The 16,571-nt window shown below is 38.0% G+C and overlaps 1 protein-coding gene across 1 annotated transcript; it reads right to left on the bottom strand.

Moving 5' to 3' along the window:
• Nucleotides 1–4,889: 4,889 nt before the first annotated feature.
• Nucleotides 4,890–16,379, bottom strand: MCTS1 (MCTS1 re-initiation and release factor). Its single transcript, XM_059158543.1, has 6 exons — nt 16,179–16,379; nt 14,856–15,008; nt 14,214–14,311; nt 9,194–9,327; nt 6,561–6,628; nt 4,890–5,098 (listed from the first exon to the last, which is right to left on the bottom strand). The coding sequence occupies exons 1-6, from the start codon at nt 16,187–16,189 to the stop codon at nt 5,017–5,019; spliced, it is 546 nt and encodes a 181-aa protein (XP_059014526.1). The 5' UTR covers nt 16,190–16,379; the 3' UTR covers nt 4,890–5,016.
• Nucleotides 16,380–16,571: the final 192 nt, after the last annotated feature.

Here is a 16,571-nt window from a genome sequence, read left to right as displayed (position 1 = left end):
TACTTATTTCCCCAAAGAAGATTAAATGAAAGTTCATAGTTAGCATTCACAATCATGTCCTGTGATAAAAAAAAAAAAAGATTAAAATTAGAAGATAAGAAAACTAACCTTTGCATCTTTTAAATTTAGAGAGTTATTTCCCCCTATGGTAGAGTTCTGGGAAAACTTACAATGAACCTGAAGAGAGTGAATGATTATGCCCCCAAAGTCCCCTCTATTCACATACTGGCTGAAATTAAAGTACTTTAAAATTGAGGAATGGAACAAGAGCAATAAAAAATAGGATGTCGAAATCATAATTTGTTTTACTTTTAAAATGAGATTTTAAAATGTGTAAGAAAACCTGTTTAATTAGAACTGAACAACAGGGAAGCATGTCATTCTCTGTAACAATTAGGGTATTAATTAGAAATTATTTCATTAATTGATCTTTTACTGTCAAAGTGTTCAAGGATAAGATTTAGTGTCCTTTCATTTTTTTACTCCAAGAGGCAAATATTAATAGTACTAAGTACTTTGGATGAACGGGATATTACTAGGAGAATTCCAGTGAATCATCTCCTGTATGTTTTCCCATACATAAATTATATTCTCCAAGAGGCCCGCCTCTTAAGCAAACCAACCAACCAACCAACCTGCCTGCCTAATAGTCTTCCAGATTAAAAACTGGTTGTCAATCACATTCATTCACTCCTGTTCTGATGGAGTTGTAGTCCTTTACAAGCACTTAATTAAATTTAATATAATATTAAACAAATTAGTGTTACAGTTCATTATATATAGTCATTCTTTTACCTGTTAGAAAGAGAGTAACAAAGTATACATACAAAATATAAAAACATACAATACAAAGTATACATTTACATGCATCAGTCTCCATGCTGACAGGCGTGATTCCTTTAGGAACTATTGCTGAGAGACTGGGATATTAAGAACAATTATATTTAATCTAATTTTTACTGTCTTAATACAACCAATAACATTCTAAACGTTAAGTGTTCTGAAGGGCTTTCCAAATATATTTTAATGGCCTAATTCTTACAGGTTATAACTTGAGTAAGTTTCTGATTGCTTGAGACCTCAGAAGTGATGGTTACATTGACACAGGATGCATACACTTTCATTTTTTTCCTTTCATTATAAATCAGTTCTAGTAGCTACTCCTTTAGAAATTGGAACATTTTGAGTTTCATGAAGAGCCTTGAGAGATATAGTCTCAAAATTAAGGAACCTAGATAAACACAGTTAAAATAATTACCACATTTTGTTTGGGCATACATTCATTTCATATTCCCATTAAGAGATGATTGCTACATTATTAATATTCTCATGCATAAAAAGTAAAATATTTATTGTAATGAAATACCTGTGCACATTGAGTCATTTGCCATTCTTGTATTTTTTGAAGTACTATGCTTAGAAATACTGTATCCTCAGTAGCTGATTTGTATCCAGAGGAGGAACTTGGCTGGATATAATCATTATTTGACAAATGCCATATGACCTTCTGTTCGGGGACTATCAAATCCCTTGAATTGGAAATGTTCAAGACTACCACTGGGATGAATCCAGCTGTCTGTTTTGGGTCCAGAACATTAAAAAAAAAAAAAAAAAGAAAAGGAAAAATGCGGCTGCCAACAGAACACCACCAAACCACTGTAATAGTCTCCTAGAAGAGGGCTGATCAGGCCTTTCTATTACTGCACAATGGGATGACCATCTGAGTTGGAATGCTGAATCCTTGCAACTCCAAGACATCTGGATGTTCTTAACCTTCTCACACTGGATATAATCTAAGAAGTATTTTTATATTTAGCTCATGTGTAATTTTGAAATTTTGGTGACCAAAATTGGAAAAGTATTAATAACTTCCCAGTGGCTTTATCAGTCGGTATTGGGCTATCACCATTACCCAGATTTTTTTAAATGTAAATTTACTCACTGGCCTGAAGCTCCTTAAGGGCAAGGGCCATTGTGTATTATTCATCTTTGTGCCATATCACCTAGAACCTGGCAGGTATTTAATAAATATTCGTTGGGGGCACCTGGGTGGCTCAGTCAGTTAAGCGTCTGCCTTTGGCTCCGGTCATGATCCCAGGGTCCTGGGATGGAGTCCCGCATGGAGTCCCACATCAGGCTCCCTGCTCAGCGGGGAGCCTTTTTCTCCCTCTCCCTCTCGCTCTGCCTCTGCCTCTGCCTCTCCCCCTGCTTGTGTTCTGTCAACTAAACAAATAAAATCTTTAAAAAATATATAAATGTTCATTGAGCTGAACTAACCTTGGCTGAGTATGTCAGATACACAGAAATGGCTAGATTGTAGGCTGGCTTGACACAAAGTTAATTTTGAAACTAAAAATGAACTGAAGACACACTGCCTGAGAGAAAACAGGCTCTCCCTGTATTCCTACTCTCAGGAATGTGGGTAGACTAGGTTCCCTTTAAGAGTAAGACCTCAAGAGGCTGAGATGCTAGTTTAACCTCTTTGAATTGGCTTTTCTGCATGACCTCATGTTGAGAAACTGACCAGGCTCCCATGTAGAGTGACACCCCTGACTAACACCATGACCTGAGGCCTCAGACCCAGGGGGAAGAAGAAAACATATATATTTAGTCCACATCACCAAGGCAACAGAGTCACTGTACCTCAGCATAGTAGGAAAAACAAGCACAGATGATGATGTTAAATATTTTTAAAGTGTTCCCTACACCCACTGTTAACAGTGATGAGAAATAAGGATAAATTATTTCAGAAACCAGGCAATTAAAGGTTTTCATTTCTCTAATATGTGTGTGCTTTTTTTTTTTATTGCTAACACTCCAGAGGCAATCTTGGTCAATTAACATGAACTTAGCACCAAAAATAGAAGTTCAATGTTTGATTTTGACATCAATGACTCAGATATTCTCTTTTTAAGAATGTAAGGTGCTACAGGCCTCGAATAGGGTGCCTCATCCCTCAAGTGGAGAGACATCTGAATTTGAAACCAGTAAGTCAGCATAAAATGAGACTGTTGAAGAAACCCACCCTGAAAGATGATTTATAAACTATTTACACTTTTATCCATGAGGAATAAATAGTAAAATATAAAAATATACTCAGTTGTGGATATTATAACTGTCATGATGAAGGAAAATATTCTACATAGAACTTAAAAAGGATATAGGAAGTAAAATATCAGGATTCCTCCACAGGCTAGGAAAGAAAGATTGTGGCAGACATAAGCATTCTAATTAATGATGAAGTAGGAAAAATTCTCTAAGCCTTATGCCAGCCCAGATGAAATATTCCCCCAAATTTCAACCTTCCTTTACTCTTATCCATGTACATCAAGAAACTTCTTGTTAAAAAAAAAAAAAAGAAAACTTCTTGTTTACTAATTGTGTACCCTAAGCGGACGTACCGCTATAAACTAACACATTTACATTTTAATGTGGGAGTCCTCAAGTCCTACAAGTTTCATTAGTGGGAAAGTTTCTCAGTCTGAGGGTCAGAGCCCAGATCAATAACCTTCACCTATGTTGTATCTTGGGGGCAAGCTGCAACAGCCAAACGGCCTCTTTTTACTAACCTCCCTCACCTTTCTCACCAACTTCTAACTGTAACACGGGTCACCACAGTCTTGTAAATGTCTGTATCCATCTGAAAAATAAAATCATATGTCATATATTGGTAAACAACCAAATGAAAATGACTGAGACACTAGAACAGCAAGGTTATTGAGAAATACCCACTGTCATTATGTACATTCCCATTTAATTCTCATTTAATTCCCAAAACAGTTTACTGTTCTTATTGAAATAGGTCCATGGCCTTCATAGAACACTTATGATATGAGATACATGTTCTCTGGGGCATACAGAGGGGATGCAAATCTGAAAGCTCTGAGCATCTGTGTAGTATGAGTTTCCCCAGCTTTGGGACAGGGCACTAACCTGAATCTCATCAAGCCTATCTGTTTATGGGTTACACAGGGGGGCATAAAAACAAATTAAACTACTTTATAGTGATACAACTAACAAAATCCAGAATGCAGGAGAAAACTCTGTAAGACAAAACAACCAGATTTCTTCAATCATTAATTTAAAGGGGAAAAGACAAAGGGAGAATTTCTAACGTAAGAGACTTAAACAAATAACCACCAAATGCAATATATGGACCTTGTCTAGGACCAATCTCAAGCAAACAAATGGTTAAAAAAATAAAGAGGCAATCAAGTTCACTTGTCACATATTTGAACCAGATATTTGATCATATTAAGAAACAGTTAAATTTTTGAGGTGTGATAACGATAGTTTAGGTGTGATGATAGTTTTTTTACACTTGACCTTAGCCAAAAGGCCAAGAAGCGATGATGATAGTTTTTTTTTAAAACCACTTATCTTGTAAAGATACATATTAAAGTTTGGATAAAATTATATATCTGGGATTTGCTTCAAAATAATTGGGGAGTGCAGTGGGAAAGAGTAATGAGATACAGATGAAGTAAGATTTGCCATGAATTGAAGCTGGGTGATGAATACAGAAAAGGTTCATTATCCTATTCCCCACCTACTTTCATATATTCTGGAATTTTCCATCATGAAAAGTTGAAAAACAACAATAAAACAAACAAAAAACACACAAAAGAGAAAGGGCATTTCTAAGGAGTAATGGGAGAAAATTTCCAGTCTATCTTCCAGCCCCATTAAGTAGGCAGAGTCTCTGGGGGTCAGCCATATACTATCAAGTTCATTTACCAAGTCCTGCCCTTCATTTTACATCATTAGTCTAAGAAAGGACATCAAGTTGTCTGAGTTTGATTACTTACCAGATACCTCTTAATGTCCAGGTTTACTACCCAATTTTAACTTGACTTTAAGAAAAATTAAAACAATTTTTGAAGCTAACAGAATTTTAGCATTTGTTGAATTTATTCAGCATAACCACAGAGGTATTGTCTTCATGCTGTCACACACAGACACAAACACAGATACAACACAATATCCGTATTTAGCCAAGTGCATTCCTTCTGAGGCTCATTTATATGTCTTCATATGCCACAGCCCATCATTTAAATAATGGATATTTTCAATGCCAATTCCTTTGTTGACTTTCTCACTATAGAAGGAAAAAAGCATATAAACATATTGTTATGAATTTTTATAGGCTTACTTATGATAAATATAATTCAAAATGAATTGCTATTTTGCAATTATTGAGCCACGTGTAGGGAATTTACTTATATTACATTAACATTATTGACTACATTAAACTACATTACTCTGCTGCAGTTCCTGTCTTTTTTTTTTTTTAAAGATTTTTTATTTGTTTATTTGACAGACAGAGATTACAAGTAGACAGAAAGGCAGGCAGAGAGAGAGAGAGGGAAGCAGGCTCCCTGCTGAGCAGAGAGCCCGATGCGGGACTCGATCCCAGGACCCTGGGATCATGACCTGAGCCGAAGGCAGCGGCTTAACCCACTGAGCCACCCAGGCGCCCTGCAGTTCCTGTCTTAAAGTGATTTCAGTGATCTAACTAGTTGGTCTATAGAAACAAAGTAATGATGTCACCATACCAGGAGAACATCAAAGTGTTATACTTAACCGTGAAACAAAATTAATAGAAATAATTTGGTCATCAAATGAGTTCCAAAGTTTTTCAGTATACTGACTATATTTTGGTAATATATCTTTAATATTTCCTTAATATTCTATACTACCAGGTCAAAAGAGAAGATAAACACTGTGTAGTACTGAACTATGTCACTGGTTTAAAAATTAACTGTGGGGCGACTGGATGGCTCAGTCAGTTAAGTGGCAGACTCTTGATTTTGGCTCAGGTAATGATCTCAGGGTCCTAGGACTGAGCCCCACGTCAGGCTCGGTGCTCAGTGGGAAGTCTGCTCAAGGACTCTCTCTCTCCCTCTCTCTGTCCCTCCCCTTGCTCCTTCTCTCTTCCTCTCTCTCTCTCTCTCTCAAAATAAATAAATAAATAAATATTTTAAAATTAAAAAATAAAAGAAACTAATAGCAAAACATCTTTCCTCCCACCCAATTTAAACCATACTAAATAAGATGTTCCTAAAATACCACATACATACATACATACATACATACATACATACATATAGAACAGCTGTGCTGGCACACAGTTCTTATCTGAGTGCTTAAGAAAGAATGCAATCCGGGAGAGAAAATAGGTTTCAGGGACGCCTGGGTGGCTCAGTAGGTTAAAGCCTCTGCCTTCGGCTCAGGTCATGATCTCAGGGTCCTAGGATTGAGCCCCACATCGGGCTCTCTGCTCAGCAGGGAGCCTGCCCCCCCCCACACCAACTCTCTGCCTGCCTCTCTGCTTACATGTGCTTTCTGTCTATTAAATGAATAAATAAAATCTTTTAAAAAAAAAGAAAGTGGGTTTCAATGGCTTCTTAAGTGTTAGGAAAAATCAGAAATGAGGCTTCTCTGCTTAAATATTTGTAAGATGTGGTATGAATGAGAGCAAATTTAACCTGTAATTCTGATGCTTCCTGAGTAGGCTACCCATATCTCAAAAGCTTAGGGGAGACTAACATGAGACTTACATATCTTCTGCAGACATCTTCATGACTCCAACACACAGAGCATGCTGTTTTCCTTCTGCCATGATTGCCTGAAAACACACAGCTAAGAAAACTATTTATCTATCAAAATGCCTTAGAGAGGGGGTGTCAAACAATGATCACATTACTGGTAAAAGTCACTTTGAACCCATCTTGTATCCTCACCCGGACCACCAACACTCCTTGAGGACAGACACCTAGCAGAGTCTGTAGGCTCATGGTAAATATTCAATAAACGATGAATGAATCTAATTATCATTCTTGGTTGTTAAGTTAAATGCTAATACTATAACTCAATGCCAACAAAACCAAAATTAAGTCATGCAAAAAAGAAGATAAAATTTCTTGCATGTAAGTATTAAAAACTGTGAAATAAATATGAATTTTTCTAATGTAATCACTGAATGATGGTTTTATTTAATAGACACATTAAAATAATTATTAAATCTCCAATCTATCTTTAAGAATTCAGTGTTTCAACCTTTCTAGAACAACCAAAATGTTCTTGGTTATCATTTGAAGCCTTTAGAATGTTAAACATGGTGTGGCGCATGGGTGGCTCGGTCAGTTAAGTGTCTGCCTTCAGCTCAGGTCATGATCCTGGTTGTCCTGAGATCAAGCCCCACAGGGAGCTCTCTGCTCAGTGCAGAATCTGCTTCTCCCTCTCCCTCTGCCTCTACCCCCGCCTGTGCCCTCTCACCCATGCTATCTCTCTCTCTCAAATAAAATCTTTTAAAAAACATAAAATGTTAAACACTGCAGTACATATTCTACAAGGTAAACGTTCAAGGGTACACAGTATCTCTCTGTACTAGTTTTGTAACTAAAAGTCTAAAATTATTTCAAAATAAAAATTGCTTAAAAAGCAAAGGCTTTCTAAATTTTCCATTTAAGGGAAACTCCAGAACTACTAATCTATGACACTTAGAAAAATCATAAACATAAAAAAACAAACCCTGTCCTCACAGAATACTATTCTCCATTTTCTCCACCTCACTTTCAGTTCATACATTCATTCGACGTTCCAAAAATATTTGAGCACCTATTATGTGACCAGTATCTATGTCAATATAAGCTTTCCTAAGATATAAACATACACTTTATATTACCCCTTAAATATAACTGCCACAACAGAGGATACTATCCTTTCGAGTACAGGACACACTCTTAAACCCACTTCAACAGCCTTCCCACTCCACAGTGATTTCCCTATTCCTACCAAGTATTCTCTCAACCTGAAACAAATGGCCACTTTATCTATGACAAGATATCCTCCTGTCCAGATAGTTGACAAAAACCCAGTTAATCAGGGTATCTCGGTGGCTCAGTTGGTTAAGCCACTGCCTTCGGCTCAGGTCATGATCTCAGGGTCCTGGGATCGAGTCCCGCATCGGGCTCTCTGCTCAGGAGGGAGCCTGCTTCCCTCTCTCTCTCTCTCTCTCTCTGCCTGCCTCTCTACCTACTTGTGATCTCTCCCTGTCAAATAAATAAATAAAATCTTTTTTTAAAAAAACCAGTTAATCTAGAATATAGCTAACCACCGCTGTAGAAATGAAAATAATGCACAATTATTCAACCATATCATTGAGTTTTAAGGACTACCTGAAACTTAAACATTTCTTTTTGAGGAAGTATGTTCTGAGGCCTAGCCAACTTAAAAATGAACTTTAGGGGCGCCTGGGTGGCTCAGTGGGTTAAAGCCTCTGCCTTCGGCTCAGGTCATGATCCCAGGGTCCTGGGATCGAGCCCTGCATCGGGCTCTCTGCTCCTTGGAGAGCCTGCTTCCTCCTGTCTCTCTGCCTGTCTCTCTGCCTGTCTCTCTGCCTGCCTCTCTGCCTACTTGTCATCTCTGTCTATCAAATAAATAAATAAAATCTTAAAAAAAATGAACTTTAAAATGAAAGTTGGGAATTGTCCATATTTCCCACTACCCACTTCTAACACCCTACCTGATATTTAAGCTCTTTTCCCTTTTGAGTGCTTTTACTGCAGTGCACATGGATAAGCCACCAGTAAAAGTAGCAAGCCGATGCCCGAAGAAGTGATCTAGTCATATCATACATATCCTCTCCATTAATAATCAAGTTTTATTATTATTTTCTTTAAAGATTTTATTTATTTGAGAGAGAAAGAGTGAGTGAGCAAGAGAGAAAACACAAGCCATGTTGCGGGGGCAGAGGGCAGGGTGGGGGAGGGGGAAGCAGAGAGAGAAGCAGACTCCCCACAGAGCAGGGGCCCCCCCATGCAGGGCTTGATCCTGGGATCGTGACCTGAGCCAAAGGCAGATGCTTAACCAACCAAGCCACCCAGGTGCCCCCATAATCAAATTTTATACTGTGTCCTGAGTCTTGATAACACTGGGCCATAACTGGGCTGCAATGCAGCTGGGACTCTTTTATTACTTGTTTCCATTTAACTTCTAAGATGGGACATAATTTAGTCTCAAGAAAAGATATTATTTCCCACATCTTGAAATGTAACCAGAAAGGAATGAGATAACAGTAACAGTAACCTCCAAAAAGTACATCTAATTTTCTCTGGAACAAAAGATCTTTCAGTAATGACAAAAATACTGTGAATACATTTTTTTAGCAGTTACAGCCTGGGAAGGATACAACAATTGTATCTACTACAGCAGGGTAAAGTTTAGCTCCAGGAGAAGTTAAGCCTGGACACATGATATTTGCTCCACTGAGTACAAATTTGATGGCTCCTTTATCAACTTGCTGGTGTGGCAGGATAAAAGGATCTAGAAGAAAAGAAACACATTACATAAATTAATGAGGCTAATGACTGAATAGAAAAAGGCAAAAGACATGAACAAATATTTCCCCAAATTATAGTATTTTGACAGATGCAAAATAAAACTAAAGCACCTCCTTTACTTAGCAAGTTGGTAAATATTTTTTAAAGATTTAATTTCTTTCTCAGAGAGAGAGAGGCTGAGCACAAGCAGGGGGAGCAGCAGGCAGAGGGAGAAGCAGGCTACCTGCTGAGCAAGGAGCCCGATGTGTAACTCGAATGTAGGACCCTGGGATCATGACCTAAGCCAAAGGCAGCCACTTAACCGACTGAGCCACCCAGGTGTCCCCATATTGGTAAATATTTTTAACAAAAGTAATCCCCAGTGCTAGCAAGAGTGTGGGAAAACTAGCATTCTTATACATTGCTAGAAGGCTTGTAATTGGGTACAATCTTTCTTTAGGACTACTTGGCAACATGTATCAACAGCCTTGAAAAGGTTCAAACTCTTTGACTCAGTAATTCTATTACTAAGACTTTATCCTAAGAAAAAATTAGAGAGGGCCACCTGGGTGGCTCAGGTGTTAAGCATCTGCCTTCGGCTCGGGTCATGATCCCAGGGTCCTGGGATCAAGGCCCACGTTGGGCTCCCTGCTTAATGGGAAGCCTGCTTCTCCCTCTTCCACTTCTCCTGCTTGTGTTCCCTGTCTTGTCTCTCTCTGTCAAACAAATAAATAACATCTTTTTTAAAAATTAGAGATACATAATATACTTAGGTAGAAATATATTCATTGAAGTACTACTCTTTATAATAGAAATAAATTGGAATCAACCTAAATGTCCAACAATAAAGAGATAAATGACTTAAGTATAACATACATAAAACATAACCATATTTTTAGAGACTATGTAATACTCAGGTAAATGTTCATACTAATGTTAAAAGAAAAAAAACAATAAAAAAAAAAAAAAAAAAACACCAGGGTCGCCTGGGTGGCTCAGGTGTTAAGCATCTGCCTTCGGCTCAGGTCATGATCCCAAGGTGCTGGGATGGAGCCCCACATCGGGTCTCTGCTCAGCAGAGAGCCTGCTTCTCCCTCTCCCTCTGCCTGCTGCTCTGCCTACTTGTGCTCTCTCTCTCTCTCTGTCAAATAAATAAAATCTTTAAAAAAAAAAAAAAACAGCCACTACAGAGATCAGTGGGTGGTAGGGGTTGAGGGGAAGGAGCAAGGGACAAAGAGGTGGAGCAAAGGGTTTTTAGGGCAGTGAAACTGTTTTATGATACTATGATAGTACATAGTGATACTGTAACAGTACATACATAACATTATGCATTTGACAAAACCACAGAATGTACAATGCAAAGAATGAACCCTAATATAAACTATGGCCTTTGGTTAATAATAATGTAAGAACATTGGTTCATCAATAGTAACAAATGCAGTACATCAATATAAGATGTTAATAACAAGGGAAGGAGGGTAGGAAGTACATGGGAACTCTGTACTTTCTGCTCTATTTTTCTATAAACCTGCAACTGTCCTAAAAAAAAAAAAAACAACTCTATTAATTAAAAACTATTTAAGAGTGCACAACTTCAAAAGGAAAAAAATACATACGTTTATACATACACCCAACATAGCAAATAGAGGTACCTGGGTGGCTCAGTCAGTTATCCTTCTGCCTTCAACTCAGGTCATGATCCCAGTGTCCTGGGATCAAGCCCTGCATTGGGCTCTCTGCTCAGTGGAGAGTCTGCTTCTCCCTCTGCCCCTCCCCCTGCTTGTTTTCCCTCTCTCTCAAATAAATTTTTAAAAAAAGAAATACACTGATATACTAGCTATGGTTATCTCTAGGTCATGGAAATACAGATGATTTCATTTCTCTATTTTCCAACTCTCTATGAACATGAATTCCTTTTGTAATCTCAAAAAACTTATTTTTGTGTGTGTATGTGTGTCTACTAATAGTTCACAATCTAAGAAGTAAAGGCTTCCTGAAGGATTCAAAACTTTTTAGACCTCTCGGGGTTTTCTGGAAATAATAATTAACTGGTAAAATTTATTCACTTTTTAAAAATACTTTATTCATTTAACAGAGAGAGAGAGATCACAAGTAGGCAGAGAGAAAAGCGGTGGGGTGGGGAGGCTCCCTGCTGAGCAGAGAGCCCATATTCGGGGCTCGATCCCAGAACCCTGGGATCATGACCTGAGCTGAAGGCAGAGGCTTATCCCACTGAACCACTCAGGTGCCCCTCAAATTTATTCACTTTAATGCCCTACCACTAGCCCTCCTACTAGTTAGAGAACAAGTAAGTCTTCTTCCAACCGAGACCATATATTAAACATGGATTCAAATTTAAACATCTTATTTAAAAAAGGAACCTGAATGAACGCATTTATACATAATTTGCTTTCCAGTTCTCCATCCTCATTAGTACCTTCCCTTTAATAATAATATGATGATGATCCTGATCATGGTAAGGACAATAATACACAGTAGTAGTGGACGGTTTTTGCACAATTACTATATCACTACAGCGGCTATCTTATATTAAGCCATTACTGTGTTCCAAACACTGTGTTAGATAAATTATATGCACAGTCTCATTTAATGCTCACAACCCTGGGAGATAATACCATATATCCTTTTTCTTGAAGACTTTATTTATTTATCTGAGAGAGAGAAAGGGAGAATGCAAGTACACACAGGGGAGGAGGAGGAGGAGGAGAAGGAAAGGGAGAGGATTCCAAGGAGACTCAGCGCTGAATGTGGAGGCTGATGCAGGGATAATATATCCATTTTAAAGATAAGGCAATAGGGATGTCTGGGTGGCTCAGTGGGTTAAGTGTCTGCTGTTGGCTCAGGTTGTGATCTCAGGGTCCTGGGATCTAGTCCCAGGCTCCTTGCTCCTCGGGGAACCTGCTTCTCCCTCTGCCTGCTGCTACTCCCTGCTTGAGCACTCTCTCTCTCTCTCTCATCTTCTGACAAATAAATAAATAAAATCTTTTAAAAAATAAGGATAAGGCAATAAAGCTTAAGCACGTTAAGTGACTTGACCTGTTTAAGTGGCTTGGCAAAAATGACATGTGCTGGGAATTGAACCTGGTGTTCCTAACTCCAAGTATGCTTTTAACCACCTATTACTGTGCTTCTTGCAAATCAATAACTTTAGGATGTCCTAAAAGGTTGGTTCCTAGCAAAATATCATTAAATAGGGACATTTCTCTCTTCCAACTTATTATGCAAAGTCTTAGCATAGAGGAAAACCGTAAGAATAGTTCAATGAACACTTGGACACCATCCACGTAGATTGAAAAACTCTTCATTAACCCTTTGCTCTACTTGCTCTATCTCTTTTTATTTCTACACACATATTTTGTCCTCCACCATTTGAAATTTCAGACATAATGCTTCACCATAAGTACATATCACCTAAAAATAAAATCATTCTCCTAAATAACCACAATATTATCATACCTAAAAATTTAACACTAGTTGTACAATATCATCTTTAGCCAAACCATGTTCAAATTTTGCCCCAAGGGTCTAAGAAAGTGTTTTATTTCTTTTGAGGCAGGGGAGGAGGGCTTGAATTTTGTTTTTCAAACCAGGACCCAATCTAGATTCATGCAAGACATTTGAGCATTTTGTCTTTGTTCTCTTTTAGTTAAAAAGGAATTAATGTCATCAAAATGTCCTAATGTCACCAACATATTTTCATTTTAAACTTTTCCCATTGCATCAGGACTCAGTTTCTCTCCATTGTACTTTTTTAATCCGAGGAAATCAATACTTAATCAAATAACTGTAAATAATCCTTCCTAATCTGTAAATAACCTTCCTAAATGATAAAATGCTTCACCTCTTTTAAGACTCGCCTTACCGCTCCAGACCTCCATTCTACCAGGTAATTCAAAATTGATCTTGTCTTACCAAAAACCAAACTCATTAAGTTACCACTACCATCTCTAGAGCCCTCCAGTTGCTCCCTTCCTTTCTGCCTCTTGGCTGGAATGCCAGAAATATACTGGTTTGAAAAGCGGAAATTTTGACTTCACAGTTAAAAACCTCTTGCGCATGAAGATTGTATCTCCTTTGGATTTTCTTTTGTAATGTACTCAGTCTAATAATAATGTAGGTATGTAAGAAACATTATTTCATAACACCTGAGCTTGGCACTCAACTAACAGTAACTGGGACTCCCACAATTAGTCAGTCCTTTCCTTTATACAGAGTTATCTCTACAAGACAAATCTACATACAAATTTAAAAGAAGGAAGTGCTCATAGCACTTATCACCGTTTGTGAATATTTATGTATTTATCGAATGTATACATGATACATGTGTACATATATATATATGTAATTATCTAATTGTTATCTATTCTTCCAACAAGACTGTTAGCTTCATAGGGACAGGAACAATGTCTGCCTTTGATTCCTGTCATATTCTCAAGTAGCTAGTTCAGAGCCTGACACATGGTAAGTTCAATAAATATTTGCTCAATGAATGAATGTTCTTTCTTGGCCTTTCTGGAATGCCTAATAAGAAAATTTGCATTTTTTAAAATTTACTACAAGATGGGGATTCATTTTAGTTTTATATCCCTTATCACCTAGTATTAATAAGTTAACTTCCAGAAATCACTTCTAACTTTCCATGTCCCCAAATACATATTTTCTTTTTTTAAAAAAATATTTTATTTATTTATTTGACAGACAGAGATCACAAGTAGGCAGAAAGGCAGGGGGGGGGCTCCCTGCTGAGCAGACAGCCCAATTCGGGGCTCGATCCCAGGACCCTGGGACCATGACCTGAGCTGAAGGCAGAGGCTTTAAGCCACTGAGTCACCCAGGTGCCCCAAATACATATTTTCTAACAAGACTTACATTTGTGAAGTAACCTTAGGGTTGGATAAAAAGGCCCTTCTCTTTGTCTAAAAAATAGTAATTCTCCATTTACTGTAAGGATTTCTATATGTTCATGGCTGTAAGACAAATGTCACAAAGTACCAAGTTAGATATTTTCTTTCTAAAATGAATATGTCAAACATCCTTTAGATAACAAAAAATATGAAACATACATCTACAAAGATTCAGTAACCTCTTTTATATTTCATTAAATATCCAGGAAAAAAAATCACCATTTAAATTGTTTCACCTACCATAACAGTCCAATAGAGGAATAAAAAAAAATATGACCTACTACAATTTCATTTCACATCTTATTATCTTAATTTCATCATTAGGTAATTCAATAAAACAAATATCTACAGTACAAACTGAAATAAATTCAAGTTTGAATAAAAACACTTAACTCTAATAAAACAATCAGTACACAAAGCTACATTTTTCAGGAACAAAGAGAAACACTTGAAAATACAAATACTGATGTTTTAGTTTTTCTATTTATCTACTTCTATAATTAATCAACCAATGGTTAATGTGAAAATAATTCCATTTATTATGAGTGCAATCTAATCATACAATATTCAGCTACTCTGAGCTTTATATAGAGAAAAATAGACTTACCATCGCACTATTTTGACAGGATCTTTCTTAGGCATGATTTGATTAAGCCATGGTTCAATACCTGGAAATTGTTCTATCAACTGGTTCTTAATACCCTTTATAACTGAGGTTTTCAACTGGATGCAGTTGGACACATTTTCTTTTTCATCAAATCTGTCAAATGATTTTTGCAAGAAAAAGGCATTTTCAAGCAGACATATCAAAATAGCTAAAGGTATTGTTTTCATTAGTCATCTATTCCCAAGTAAGTATTTTAGATGTCTAAAATAACTATGAAATAAATTGTTTTTAAAAATATCATTTCCCTTTAATTCTGTCCAGCGCAAAACCAGTGTCTTAATACAATATTAAACTGTCATGTATACGCAATGGAGGGGGGCGGTGGGGGTGGGGGGAGGATAGGAGGCATATTTCACATCCTAATCTGTAATCAGCTACACAAATGCCTTTCCTGGAAAACCCTTCTCAATTCTACCCAGGAAGAAACAGATCCCCACCTATAACAAAACCTGTGTGAAAAAACAAAAGTAAACCAAAACAAAACAAAAACCTCTCAGGCGCTGAAACACAAAAGACCAACCCAAATATAACACAGAAAACTGGCCCCTGCTAGGCTATGCAATCTGCTGAGGTTTTGTTTTGTTTTGTTAAGTGATGATGAGGATTATTTCTAAGATCCCTATTTATTTTTGTTCAAAATGTCATGCACAAAACCCACCTTCCTTTGCCCATGTTCCCCCTTTGCTTTTTATGTCTACCAAGTCTGGAAGAAAAACCCACTAGGTAGGTTCCCAAAGAATTTTTGAACTGCCTATGGGGCAATCACGCTATTTTCAAGACAAGGTTAATCTGGCAGCTAGGCAATAGACATGACAGGCCGCTTGCTTCCTGTCACCCAGACTCCTTCACTCCCAAGACCCAGGAAGTCAAGCCTTCCCTTATTCAGTTCATAACTAATAAACATATGGCATTGAGTGCAGGGCTCTCCTCTGAGCTAAAGAGGATATACCCTTAAATCACAGTGCAAGGATGTGATTGGTAGAACCTAGGAACAGGGATAGGATTGGGAGAGGGGGCAAAAGAGAAAGAGGGCTAAGGAAAAAGAAAATGAAGGTGGGAGGATCAAAACTCGATTGAAGATTAGGGATGGAAAGGTTACAGTGTTGCAAGTTGCGAGTGAGAGCCTAGTACTACAAAAACCTTAGGGAATAAGGATGGCAGGGGTGGGGGAGAGAGAAAGAGGTTCTTTGCTCTCGCCCTCTTCCCCACCCCCACCCCCACCCCCTTTGTGAGCAGCCGATGGAGTCCACAGCATGTCCTTACTTCTTGAACATGATCCAAGGTGAAGGGGACGACGATAGGGAAGGGCCCGGAATGGGAAAAGAGAATTGAATTAGCAAGGGTCCGGCAGATCCTCGTTACACGAGGAAGGCCGGCACTGACAGTCTGAGCTGTTGTCGTTATCCGGAAAGGGAGACAGCCAGCCGCACTTTACGGTTCTCAATGAAATTTGACTACTTCCGCTCCTCTGAGCACGTCGGCGCTTTGGCCGGCCCTTTTTGGGCTACAGATTACCCTCCAGCGAGGAGAGCTGGAAGGGCGGGGCTACAGAAGGAAGAAGAGATAGAGCAATCACTCTAGCTGCAGGAAGAGGAGAATGAAGGGGGTGGAGTAATCGATCAAGGCAGCATTTATGGCAGTTGCGTCAGTTACGGG

This window comes from Mustela lutreola, chromosome X (genome assembly GCF_030435805.1).
Source record: "Mustela lutreola isolate mMusLut2 chromosome X, mMusLut2.pri, whole genome shotgun sequence".
Classification (NCBI taxonomy): domain Eukaryota; kingdom Metazoa; phylum Chordata; class Mammalia; order Carnivora; family Mustelidae; genus Mustela; species Mustela lutreola.
This window is presented reverse-complemented; position numbering and strand designations above follow the sequence as displayed.

Bases quoted from the DNA above. Each gene is read 5' to 3' on its own strand.
- MCTS1 (XM_059158543.1), bottom strand. The intron at 6,629-9,193 runs GTATCCTTCCCA...GTGTGTTTTCAG, and splicing joins CTGTAGTAGATACAATTGTT to GCAATCATGGCAGAAGGAAA. The intron at 5,099-6,560 runs GTAAGTCTCATG...TTCCTTCTATAG, and splicing joins AAGATGTCTGCAGAAGATAT to TGAGAAAGTCAACAAAGGAA.